The 13,194-nt window shown below is 41.2% G+C and overlaps 1 protein-coding gene across 2 annotated transcripts; it reads right to left on the reverse strand.

The window, feature by feature from the left end:
* Positions 1–8,527: 8,527 nt before the first annotated feature.
* Positions 8,528–11,373, reverse strand: LOC126601145 (growth-regulating factor 1-like). 2 transcript variants are annotated; one of them, XM_050267810.1, is made up of 4 exons: positions 10,732–11,373; positions 10,099–10,555; positions 9,170–9,615; positions 8,528–8,770 (listed from the first exon to the last, which is right to left on the reverse strand). In XM_050267810.1, exons 1-4 carry the CDS (start codon positions 10,928–10,930, stop codon positions 8,763–8,765), a joined length of 1,110 nt encoding a protein of 369 aa, XP_050123767.1. In that variant the 5' UTR covers positions 10,931–11,373; the 3' UTR covers positions 8,528–8,762. The 2 variants fall into 2 exon arrangements, with proteins under 2 accessions (XP_050123767.1, XP_050123766.1); XM_050267809.1 differs by having other exon boundaries at positions 9,170–9,621; positions 10,732–11,372.
* Between the last annotated feature and the right edge of the window lie 1,821 nt (positions 11,374–13,194).

Below are 13,194 nucleotides of genomic sequence, written 5' to 3' on the forward strand. Positions count from 1 at the left end.
AGTAGCAAAAGAGGTATTAGGAGAGTCCAAGGGCTTTGCCCCACACCAAAAGGAATCTTGGTGGTGGAATGAGGAGGTACAAACGAAGGTGAAGGCTAAGAAGGAATGTTGTAAAGCCTTATACAAGGAGAGGACTGATGAAAATGGTGAAAGGTATAGAAAAGCGAAGCAAGAGGCGAAGAAAGCTGTCAGAGAAGCTAAGTTAGCGGCTTACGACGATATGTATAAACGACTAGATACCAAAGAAGGAGAGTTGGATATCTATAAACTATCTAGAGCAAGGGAAAAGAAGACAAGGGACCTAAACCAAGTGAGGTGCATCAAGGATGAGGATGGAAAGGTTCTTGCTACAGAGAACGCGGTTAAAGACAGATGGAGAGGTTATTTTCATAATCTTTTCAATGAAGGACATGAAATGAGTGCTTCTTTAGGGGAGTTGAGTAACTCAGAAGAGTGTAGAAACTACTCTTTTTATCGTCGAATCCTGAAGGAAGAAGTGGTTGTAGCTTTGAAGAAGATGAAGCATAAAAAAGCAATAGGCCCAGACGATATACCAATCGAAGTGTGGAAACTTTTGGGAGAGACAGGTATAACATGGCTCACTGACCTTTTCAATAGGATTTTGAAAACGAAGAAGATGCCAAATGAGTGGCAAATGAGCACTTTGGTGCCTATCTACAAGAATAAGGGCGACGTACAAAATTGCATGAACTATAGGGGTATTAAGCTAATGAGTCATACAATGAAGCTCTGGGAGAGAGTCATTGAGCATAGATTGAGGCAAGAGACACGGGTTTCGGACAACCAATTCGGGTTCATGCCAGGGCGCTCAACCATGGAGGCAATCTATCTCTTACGAAGATTGATGGAAAGATATAGAGATGGGAAAAAGGATTTACACATGGTCTTTATAGATTTGGAAAAAGCGTATGATAGGGTCCCAAGAGACATTCTTTGGAGGATTTTAGAGAAGAAAGGAGTACGAGTAGCATATATCCAAGCTATAAAGGATATGTATGAAGGAGCAAAGACTGCCGTAAGAACTCATGAAGGACAAACCGAAAGCTTTCCCATAACTGTAGGATTACATCAAGGCTCATCCTTAAGTCCTTACCTTTTTGCGTTGGTAATGGATGAGTTAACACGACATATTCAAGATGATATTCCTTGGTGTATGCTTTTCGCAGACGATATAGTGTTGATAGATGAAACTCAGGAAGGGGTAAATGCAAAGCTTAACCTTTGGAGAGAAGTGTTGGAATCTAAAGGTCTTCGCCTAAGCCGATCAAAGACAGAATATATGGAGTGCAAGTTCAGTGCAAATGGAGGCCAAAACGAGTTAGGGGTGAGGATCGGAGATCAAGAAATACCAAAGAGCGACCGTTTTCGTTACCTAGGATCTATCTTGCAAAAGAACGGAGAATTAGATGGAGATCTCAACCATAGAATACAAGCTGGATGGATGAAGTGGAAGAGTGCATCCGGCGTGTTGTGTGACCGCCGTATGCCACTGAAGCTCAAGGGAAAATTTTATAGGATGGCAATAAGGCCGGCGATGCTGTATGGCACAGAATGTTGGGCGGTGAAACATCAACACGTACACAAAATGGGTGTAGCGGAGATGAGGATGCTTCGTTGGATGTGTGGGCACACGAGAAAGGATAAGATTAGGAATGAGGATATCCGGGGTAAAGTAGGAGTAGCCGAAATTGAAGGAAAGATGAGAGAAAATCGGTTACGGTGGTTTGGACATGTGCAAAGAAGGCCTACTGACGTTCCGATTAGAAGATGCGACTATGGGACAGAGGTTCAGGGCCGAAGGGGTAGAGGAAGACCTAGGAAAACTTTGGAAGAGACTCTAAGAAAAGACTTAGAGTACTTGGCTCTAACGAAGGACATGACACAGGATCGAGCACAATGGCGTTCTAAGATTCATATAGCCGATCCCACTCAGTGACTTGGATTTTCCAAGTCTCCAACCGAGAAGTTTTCCTCACTCGGGAAATTAAGGGAACACTACCCCAACCTACATGCTCCACTCAGAAAGCTTCAACATACAAGCTTTAACAAAAGAAAATTCAAAGAACTTAGCGAAGAAGGCTTTGGTGTATTTAACACAATACGTTGAAATGAAGGAAAGCTTATTTATTGATATCCCCGATAAGCTACAAATATGTACATATACATGAGTCAAAATAAGCACACAAGAGGGAGCCTTCACAAAGGTTGCTTAGGAGAAGTCTCAGCAGTCGGTAGAGCCCCAGAAAGAGAAGGCACCGGAGGGGGATCATTTGGAGCCTCAGTACTGGACAGAACCCTAGAAGGAGGAGGCATCAGAGGTTGATCATTTGGAGCTTCATTACGCGGTACAGCCCCAGAAGACGAAGGCAATAAATGCCTTTGGAACAAACCCACAAATCTCTGATGATCAAGTAAAACCTGACCATCAGTTTCCTTCATCTGGTCAAGCTTCCTCTTCATGTTTGTAGCATAGTCATGTGCGAGCCGGTGCAACTGTTTATTCTCATGCTTGAGCCCTCTAATCTCCTGTTTGAGACTTATCACTTCAGCCGCCAATGATTCAACTTGGCGGGTTCGAGCAAATAGGCGTTGGGCCATATTAGACACAGAACCTGCACACTGAACACTGATAGCCAGCGAATCCTTAACAGCTAACTCATCAGACCGTTTGGAAAGTAGTCTGTTATCTTTGGGAGTGAGAAGGTTCCTGGCCACCACTGCAGCGGTCATATCATTCTTCATCACGGAATCCCCAATGGTAAGAGGACCAGTAGGGGAGACGAAGGATGGGCGCCATATGTTGTCTGGAGAAGGCGGGGCTGCCTCTTCAACAAGGTTCAAGTCAAAACGACGGTCGGAGGGGCCAGACATTTTCAAAGGTGTTGAAGAGAGAAGAGGTCGGACAAATCAAGATCTTAGAAGTGCAAGAATGAAGCTTCTACTGGTGGAGATTCAAGTGTGCTTTGGAACTTAATGCCAGCCCCTATAAAAATCTGCACTCGACGAAGCTTCAGAAATCGAAGAGGCGCCTGCTCAGAAATGGAAGAGGCGTTTGCTTTCTCAAAAGCTGGGCTGCTTAGAGATCACGAGGGTTGATCTCAGAAATCGAAGAGGCGTTTGCTTTCTCAAAAGTTGGGCTGCTCAAAGACCACGAAGGCCGATCTCAAAAATCGAAGAGGCGCTCGCTTTCTCAAAAGCTGGGCTCCCCAGAGACCACGAGGGCCGATATCAGAAATCGAAGAGGCACCTACTTTTCCAGCCTTTTCCAGCCTTGTCAGCACCTGTCACACGCACACTCAGTTTTGCGGAAATTATGGGCATTCTGTCAAAGACTTCTGGGGAAGTAGAAAACACATGAATCTTACTGTTCAATCACCCACTTCCCACACGCAACAATAGCTCATGGGTACCACAGATAACTTTGCCAAAGTTCTCTGCCAAAGTTGAGCACGTGAAGCTTGCAGCTCCCACTACATCGCTCTGACCAAGAAGGGTAAAAGAATAGGAAAGAAACAGCACTAACAAAGTTTAGACCCATAAATTTTGAAGGTCTAGCTACCATATTATTACCCACAAGGGTAAAGGAACAGTACCACTGCTGGATAATTGGAAAGTCCCTGTGTGTCAACCTCTGTGCTTCGTGGCAAGGTAGACTAGCAAACATGCCCAACCTTTACTCACATTCGAGAAAACACTCCCAATAAGATTGCTTGCTCCAAAATCGAAGAGGCACCGTCCTCCGAATCTCGAGAGCCAGACTCCCAACATGACTATTTTCTTAAAAATCGAAGAGAGGGTAAAGGAACAGTACCATTGCTGGATAATTGGAAAGTCCCTGTGTGTCAACCTTTGTGCTTCGTGGCAAGGTAGACTAGCAAACATGCCCAACCTTTACTCACATTCGAGACAACACTCCCAACAAGATTGCTTGCTCCAAAATCGAAGAGGCACCGCCCTCCGAATCTCGAGAGCCAGACTCCCAACATGATTACTTCCTCAAAAATCGAAGAGACACTGCTCTCCGAATCTCGAGAGTCATACCCCCAGCATGATTGCTTTCTCAAAAATCGAAGAGGCATCGTTCTCCGAATCTCGAGAGCCAGATACCACAGACCACTTTTTCAAAGTGCTCTGACAGAGTTAAAACATGTGAAACTGGCAGCTCCCACTACCGTGCTATGACCAAGCAGGGTAAAGGAATAGCATTACTACTTGTTGTTAGGGAGACTCCTATATATGTCGACCTCCATCCCCAACGGACAGGCAGACCTGCAAAAATGCTCAACCCTTCATCATATCTGAGAGGGCACTCCCAACGAAGCCTTTCGAAATATTCAGCTTTCTTTCCCCCCGATAATACCTCTGCAAACAAGCTATACTAGAGCAAGAATATCTCATATCATCAGGGTTAAAAGCAAGAGTATCCCATATCATGCTTTTTCCCTGTCTTTTCTTTTGGCCTTGTTTTTACCTGCAAGACAAGGAGAAAGAGAGCAATCAGTCAGCACTTGGAATCAAGCTTCCAGCCAGGAACTGACTGCCTGGAACCTATTACCTGATTACTTACCTGGCATTGCTCTCGAGTACTCATCTTCAACATCTTATGTTTCCAGGAAAGATTCCGCATCTGCTTGAGGAACAGATAGGGCAAGTGCGAAGGATACAAGGAAGCATGTGGAGACAAGCGTAACAGCACACGTGCCGATACATTCATTACTCTGTCAAAAGCAAAAGTATCCCATATCAGCAGGGTGGAACGTACTCTAGATTTGATGGACTTGTTTTGACCCTCAAATTCTTCAGTCGGCCTTATACTCTGGAGAAAACCAGAAAACCCTCCAGCTCAGTTCAAGAATAAGCCTGTGGAAAGTTACTTCTTCAAAAGCAAAAGTATCTCATATCATCTCTTCTCATTTTTCTTCTCTTTATCCTTCATGCTGCTGCAAGATGGGGAGAAGGTGAACAATCAGTCGGAGCTCTGATTGCTTACCTTGTCTGTCACCTCTTTCAGCAGACCCCCTAGCTCGGCGACTTGGGGGACTCCTACTACATGGTTTGTATCGCGCTTGACCAAGCCTGAAACTACAAGTAAGCTTCAAGTGAAATTGATACATTACCTTGTGCATCTTCACCAGTTAAAGATACCACCCCTGGATGGAGGAAGAGTACTTCCAGAGAAGATGCCACATCTACCTATGAGACAGATAAGGCAAGTCAAGACGACACCACACTCCGATACTTAGAAGTTTCGTGATTACGAGATCATTCTCCCACAATATTTCCTAATGTCATTTGTACTAAATCATTCACTTGTACTCACTAAATGAGAGCTTGAATCTATGTACTTGTGTAAACCCTTCACAATTAATGAGAACTCTTCTATTCCGTGGACGTAGCCAATCTGGGTGAACCACGTACATCTTGTGTTTGCTTTCCTATCTCTATCCATTTATATACTTATCCACACTAATGACCGGAGCAATCTAGCGAAGATCACAAAAAGCGATCGTTTTCGCTACCTAGGATCTATCTTGCAAGAGAACGGAGAATTAGATGGAGATCTCAACAATAGAATACGAGCTGGATGGAAAGAGTGCATCCGGCGTGTTGTGTGACCGTCGTAGGCCACTGAAGCTCAAGGGAAAATTTTATAGGACGGCAATAAGGCTAGCGACGTGGTATGGCACAGAATGTTGGGTGGTGAAGCATCAACACGTACACAAAATGGGTGTAGCGGAGATGAGGATGCTTCGTGGGATGTGTGGGCACACGAGAAAGGATAAGATTGGGAATGAGGATATCCGAGGTAAAGTAGGAGTAGCCGAAATTGTAGGAAAGATGAGAGAAAATCGGCTCCGGTGATTTTGAACATGTGCAAAGAAGGCCGACTGACGCTCCGGTTCGAAGATGTGACTACGGGACAGAGGTTCAGGGCCGAAGGGGTAGAGGAAGACCTAGGACAACTTTGGAAGAGACTCTAAGAAAAGACTTAGAGTACTTGGATCTAACGGAGGACATGACACAAAACCGAGCGCAATGGCGTTCTAGGATTCATATAGCCGACCCCACTTAGTGGGAAAAGGCTTTGTTGTTGTTGTTGTTGTTGTTGTTGTTAGAACTCAAAGTTTTCCTTTTTATTAGTTTTCGTCTTCGTTTATTCATTCGTCGTGCTTGGCTCAACACCTTCATTTCGTATCCATTGCTGTAGATGTAGATTCTGAGTTTTATTCTGTAAGTCGAAACGTTGTGCGGGGTGAATGTATATGCACCCAGAATGCATGGCGAAACAGCAACTTATTGGCGGGACTGAACTTTCTTAGTTAGACAGTTGATGTGCCGGTGCTTCGTTTTTCTGTTGGTCGTCCTGTTGGCAATTGTCAGTCGTCGATAGAGATGCATTGTGGTTCAGCAGGACCGCCGTGCATCTGTGATGGGTTGATTTCTCCTTAAGTTGAAACGACAGTGCATAAGCTGAGAGCTTTCTGCTTTCTGTTCTTTCCGAAACTGAGGTATTTGATGGACAAAACAAAACCCACTCAGATTCTGTGACATGCGAGGATTGAGACGTGAGAGTGCACATCACATCTAACTTCTCTGAATGTGCTGAAATCTGAAAGCACTTCCATCTGAAAAGAACTTCTCTGAAAAGCACTTATACCTAACCACAGATCCACTCACTCAACACTGGCTTCTGCACCATTCAGATTACATAGTGTTGCTTCTGCTTAAAGCTTCCTCTCCTGCCTCGTTTCTATGACTAAACAACTTTCACGCCCATGCATTCTTTTTTCTGGTCCTGCAGGTTTAACTTTTAACAACTAACTTTAGCTCCAAGAAAGCACTACAATATCGAAAGGGTCCATTCCCACCTTTTTTTCCCCTTTTCTCTGCTATTTCATCGCATGCTAGTGACTTTCACGATCTCTTTTAGCCTTTGTAAAATATTCATTTTTGAGTGCAAACGGCCCAAATTGCTATCCATCTTCGGTACCCAGTGAAGAGGATTTTCTGCACGTGCCTAATTTTGTAGAATCATTAGTTAGAGTTAATTGTAAATTATGATTTAAATGCTTGGGATCCAACATAAATATTCTATTTAATACCTGAAGAATTGGCAGCTAGCTCTTTTGTATGATGCAGCAGAATGGTTGGCATCTTTTGAAAGCTTTTTTTTGGACTAAATTTTTGTGTAATTTTATAAAAACACTTGTGTATCTGCATTGTCCAATTCACCAAAATATTATATCTCCGTAAATCTACTGTCTGTCATATTTATACTTTTTAAAGGAAAGATATTACTGGTGCACGTGCATCTCTTCCTTTTACCCTTTGTTGTTTTCCTTTTTCTGGTTTCTTTTACCCATAAATATCTGAACATATGGAAATACAAAGGTAAAAAAGAGCAGGAAGACTGTAAAAAGAGCTAATTTAAATGCAGGGCAGTGCTATCCACACACTTATTTTTATTTCTCATATACTTCTCTCAATTTTCGATCATCGCGTCGAATGAATTAAAGGATATCAACAAACAAATTAACAAGGTGTGAGAGGTAACAAAGGGGTGTGTGGATAGCACTACCTTAAATGTAAAGGATTAGTTTCTTAAATCCACAAATCTCAGTGTTGCACGATTGGAAATTTAACACTTGTTAAACTGTAATTTTTCTGAAACGAGTGATTGCGAAGCCAACTGTTTTTCATTTAACTCCTAAGGAATGAGGAAAACTTATGGACACTCAAACCAAATCATTAGTAGGTCAACTCTCACAAAAGCATGAAACCTCATGTATTTTAGTCATAGTCAATTACATGTTGGTCACACCAGGTGCAAGCGTGTCAGGAAGCCTTACTAAAGTTTCCTTTTGAAGGAGGAGGAGGCACATCCATGGTCCTGAGGAGTCTTTTTTCGGCTAGCTCTCAAGAAAGGAGAAAAGTTTGTGTAGAAGCACCCAGACCGCGTATTTGTAAAACAGCTGTCACCAAAGTATGAGACCCTATGTATTTTGATTTAAGTCGACTCCATTTCCGCATTGATCCGCCTCTCTCATAGTTTTGCCATAGCGAAGAAGGAAAAGCCATTGTGATAGGAGTCGGATTCTCTATCTCCCCTCACGTGTTCTACTTTCATTTTGGCCGTCCAAAAACACAGAAAGGGGAGAGAGAGAGTGAGAGAGAGAGAGAGAGAGATCCAAAGTAGAGTGGCTGGTGGATGTATTTATGAGGGTGATGAATGCTTGTAGCCTTAGGTTTAGAGATTTCCAAGGAAGGATTGGAGTTTACTCTTTGGCCAACAGAACCTGGGTTGAACTGTGGAAGCTCAGAGTCTCAGAGTCAGCACTGACAAATATTTTAGCCAAAATCTTGGGTCCATTTGGGTCCCCCCTCCTCAATTACGTCTTCAAACAACTCAAAACATCAAAAATATTGTCCCCAAAAAATAAATAAACCAGATTTGGGCTGACTCATTTGGAACTATTTATGGTGAAGAACAGGACATCAACCAAGATTGTCAGAGAGAGACATAGGAACCTTCATTTAGAAGTTAGAACGCAATAATCTGATTCAACCACATTCAGACGTAATATTAAATTAAAATAAAATGATTAAAAATAAATACTCCAATACTAATTAGACATTGCATTACATACACACACACACTAAAAAGAAAAAATAAAATAAAATAGTGACACCCTGCAAGCACAGTTTTGGCCTTTGATTCAGAAAACCAGTACTGGAAAAACTCAGTCATCTGCAAAAAACCAAAAACATATGGAACTTATTAGACAAAGATCTCAACTGGATCTGAATAATTATAGACACTGTATTGGCTAATTAACCGACATGACCGTAGCTACGTTAGCTAAAGCTGCTGCGCCCCAATTTGAATCTCTTTCCGTAGTTTGAATTAAAGAAAAAGTAATGAAAAAAAACCTGAAAACTTTAAGTTTTAATAATAAAAATAAAATAAAAGTTAAAATGAATAGTATCAGGTTTGACTTTTTAGTGTAAAAATATGATTTTTCGTTAAAGTGAACAATACCGCGGATTTTTCGTTAAATCTCTCTTGAATTAATTTAACGGCTTAGGGTAAATATTTGCTTGTATCATAAACAAACTCAGAAGTAAATGCATTTGTAAGTCAGCTTACTATTATGATGTCTTGAGGTGAAGACGGGGAAGTCATGACCAGAGGTAGGAATGGAGATTGAGAGCCTGGTGGTGGAAACCGATCCGCTGTTCGATGATTTATCATCCAAATCGAGCCACGAATCTTTATCTTTAGGGGGCCATTCATCGAAGAATCGATGAACGGTCTTCTGGGATCCTTCATTTCGGTCCATAGCGTAGTAATGCTGCTGCTGCTGATGATGATCTTGCTTTTGATGTTTGATGCTCCGAAGCTGCTGATCCTGCTGATCACTCTGAAAAGCAGAGCAGCTTCTCTGTTTCGACGACGAAGAATTACTAATTGTGAGCGGTGTGAACTGCCACGAATCGTCCATGGATGAAGAGCCAGAGAAGCCTCTCACTGTGCCTGAAGGCTCTGAGAAGAATGCATGTTCATCCACCTCCTCCTTCATCCCATAAGCATACCTGTTTCTTCTCAAACCAATAACAACAAAAACACAACTACAATCAACAACTTTTTCTTGCCATCACGATATTTTAAACTACTCTAATTTGCAAAGAGGGCAAACAAGCTCAAGAGTCTAAAGAACGAACACAGTGCTCTGACCAGCTAATCTAAACACAAGAACCGGCATAAACCAAAGACAGGCACATTGCTCTGGCCAACCGGCATAAACACACAAAGGGCACACCGCCTGGCCAACCGGCTTAAACCAAATTCGCCTACATTGCCATGGTCAACCGGCCTAAACCCACGAGCAATAAATAAGGACAGACACACTGAAATGACCAACTGACTTAAACTTAGGACGTGCACACTACTCTAGCCAACCGGCATAAGGGCCGGGTAAGCAGCGAGGACAAACACACCGCCCTTAACTGCCCTAAAATGCTCAAAACAGATGCAGGAAAATAAGTAGCATAATTTTGTGTTTGGGACGGACAAACCTGTATTCTGAGCTGGGTTGGGGATAAGAACCAGAGTCCAAAAACAAGGAAGTAGTGTTTCTCTCTTGATGTGGGAATCCAATTCCAGGAGGCCTTGAAGAAGGTGAGTGATGATGATAGAGGAAAGGGTAAGGGTGGGAATCAGAGGAGGAGAGAGAAGAGAGCGATGAGGAAAGGGAATGAAAAGCTGCAGGACTTGGAGAAGCAGAACAAGCGTTGATTTTGGTGGTACTTGTTGAAGTGTTTGATGACTTTGGTGTTGAAATTGGTGGTGTTTTGAGAACTTCCACAGGCTTTCTTGAACGGTTTTTCCCTCTGTGCATGTGCCTCTCGCAGTATTTCGAATCCAGAAACGCCTCTTTTGAGCACCTCCATTTTTTCCCATCTGTTCTTCTGCACCTTCCTGGCTCTGGGTCTATTTTTCTTCCTAATCCCATCTGGAAACAGTTCCATCCAACTGCAAGAAAAAACCCACAACTCAAAACTTCAAAGTTCCATTCTTATCACAAAACCCACAAATATTATGCACTCAAAACTTCAAAGTTCCATTTCTTTTACAAAACCCAGAAATAATATGCACTCAAAAGTATAAAGTTCCCTTCATTTTAGATTGAGAGAGGGAGAGAAGCTTACTGTGAGGAGGGTGGTGAGAGAAGATCTTTGGAGGGAGAGGGGAGTCCAAGCTGCAGGAGCTTCTTTTGAGGGAGAAGAGGAGATCAGGAGGGATGGAGATTCCAGAAACCATGTACTTGTAGATAAGAGCTTGGTGCTCAAGCTCCTGCCACTGAGATGGAGTGAAAGGAAACCTGCCGCTTCTTCCAGTGCTACTCATACTATTTTTTAATTATTTCCCAAATCAGAAGGAAGGAAGGAAGAGAGAGCAGAAAACCAGAAACTTGGTTTTCAAAGAAACCAAAGACAGAGAGAAAGAAAAGATGAAACCTGAGACTGCTAATAGGTATATTTATTTTCAGATTTCAGAGTGCAGAAACAAAGAAGAGAGAAGGGTTAGAGAGATAGAGAGGGAGAGGAGAGAGAGGAGAGTTGCTAATAGGTATATTTATTTTCAGGGACCATTTAGCTGCAGAATCTTCTGTACATGGATAAAACTAATGGTTCTGAATTCTGATTACGGTACTGCCGCTGCTGCCTCTGCTGCTTGCCATTGCCATTTCCCCACCTCCCCTCTCTCTCCTCTCTCCTCTCTCTCTGACTCTGCAAATATTATGACTGCACCTCTGTTGCTACTGACTCTGCATCTAAGCTGCTGCAGCTGTGGCAGCTCTTGTCTCTGACAACTCTACGGAAATGCATAAACTAAAGCCAAGTGAATATGTAAACAAATCAATATTATTAGTACAAAAATCATTATTATTAGTACAAAAATCATGTTTTCTTCATAATTACTTTTTCTTTCTTTTGCATTCCTGTTTATTTATTATTTTTATTTATTCAGTTTAAAAGCTAAAATTAATAGACGAAGAAAACAAGTTGTTAATTAATTGCATCTTTTAGAAAAAAGAAATAATTTTTATTACAAGCAATATTATATGTCACTATTTATACTATAAAAAAGGAGTATGTTTGAATTCGGGACGAAATAAATTGAAAAGAAAGATACTGATTACTAAAATAATCCACCTGTGCCCGAGAAATGAACATTCTTCATTCAAGCATACTGTAGTTTCACATACCAAGAAGTAATTCGTTAAAGAAAGTGAAAAATCTCAACGCACACGTTAAGATGCGAGTAGCAAAGTATTTTCCTTAATATGATTATCTCTAGAGAGAGAGAGAGAGAGAGAGAGAGAGAGAGAGAGAGAGAGTTGGTGTGTGCATGTCCGGGTGGTCAGATCAGAGATTGTACGGTGTTGTTGGGGCTTTTACTGCAGCTACTAACCCTTTTACTTTTATTTTCTTCTGTTCCTTTACCTCAGAGAGAGTCAGAGTCGGAGAGACCCACTTACAATCTGGCCATTCTCTATTTCGGAAATTTAGAAAAACCCCAGTGATTCAGATTTCAGAGCGGCAGGACCGCTTCTGGCTTCTGATTTCTCTCATCAAACACACCATCACCTCACCTCACTTTACTTATTACCCCCTTCTTTCTTCTTTCTTCTTTCTTTCTTTTTTTTCTTTTTCTTTTCTTCAATTTTATTGTGATATTTTTTATAGTTTTATGCTTTTGCTTTTGTTTCAAACACACCATCACCTCACCTTGTTTTTTTTTTTTCGAAGTTTTAACGAAAAATCTACAGTATTGTTCATTTTAAAGAAAAATCACATTTTTACGTTAAAAAGTCAAACCTGATACTATTCATTTTACCCTTTATTTTGTCATTATCGTTAAAACTCAAAGCTTTCAAGTTATTTTCATTATTTTTATTTTTTTTGGACAACTTCAGTCATTTACTTATTTTTTTGGCTGAAATACCAAGTTTTCAATAAAGGACTTGGATTCTCTGGCCTCCCAATTCGGTGCCCTCCCTGTGCCCTCCTGTTTGTGTGGTCACGGTTAAGCCACGTCAATATTTTATATTACTATTTTTTTTGTCTTATTATTTTTATAAAAAACAATATAAAATGTTAGCATGGATTAACCGTGACCACATAAAACAGGAGGGCACAGAAGGGCACCGAAATAGGAGGGCAAAGAATCCAAGTCCTTCAATAAATGGGGTTTTCAGGCATATGGCAGACCCATGATATGATACAAGTAGCAGGACATTGTATACAGACTAAATATTAGGGAACTTTAACGAAAAGCTCCTGGTACTGTTCACTTTAACGAAAAACCACATTTTAACACTAAAAAGTCAATCTTGGTACTATTCACTTTATCCTTTATTTTGTCCTTATCGTTAAAACTCAAAGTTTTCAAGCCCTTTTCATTAGTTTTCCTTAAATATTAACATCTATTTTTATTTTATTTTTTTATTGTAGGAAGAAAATAAGAAATGAAACTCATTTTTTATAAAAAATAAATAAATGTAAGACCTTACCCAAACCCAAAGGATGGCATACCACTAACATGCAATATCAATTTTTTATTTTTCCTTTCTTTTTATTTTTATTTTTTTGTCAAGCGATAGGTTT

This window comes from Malus sylvestris, chromosome 15 (assembly GCF_916048215.2).
Source record: "Malus sylvestris chromosome 15, drMalSylv7.2, whole genome shotgun sequence".
Taxonomy (NCBI): Eukaryota; Viridiplantae; Streptophyta; class Magnoliopsida; order Rosales; family Rosaceae; genus Malus; species Malus sylvestris.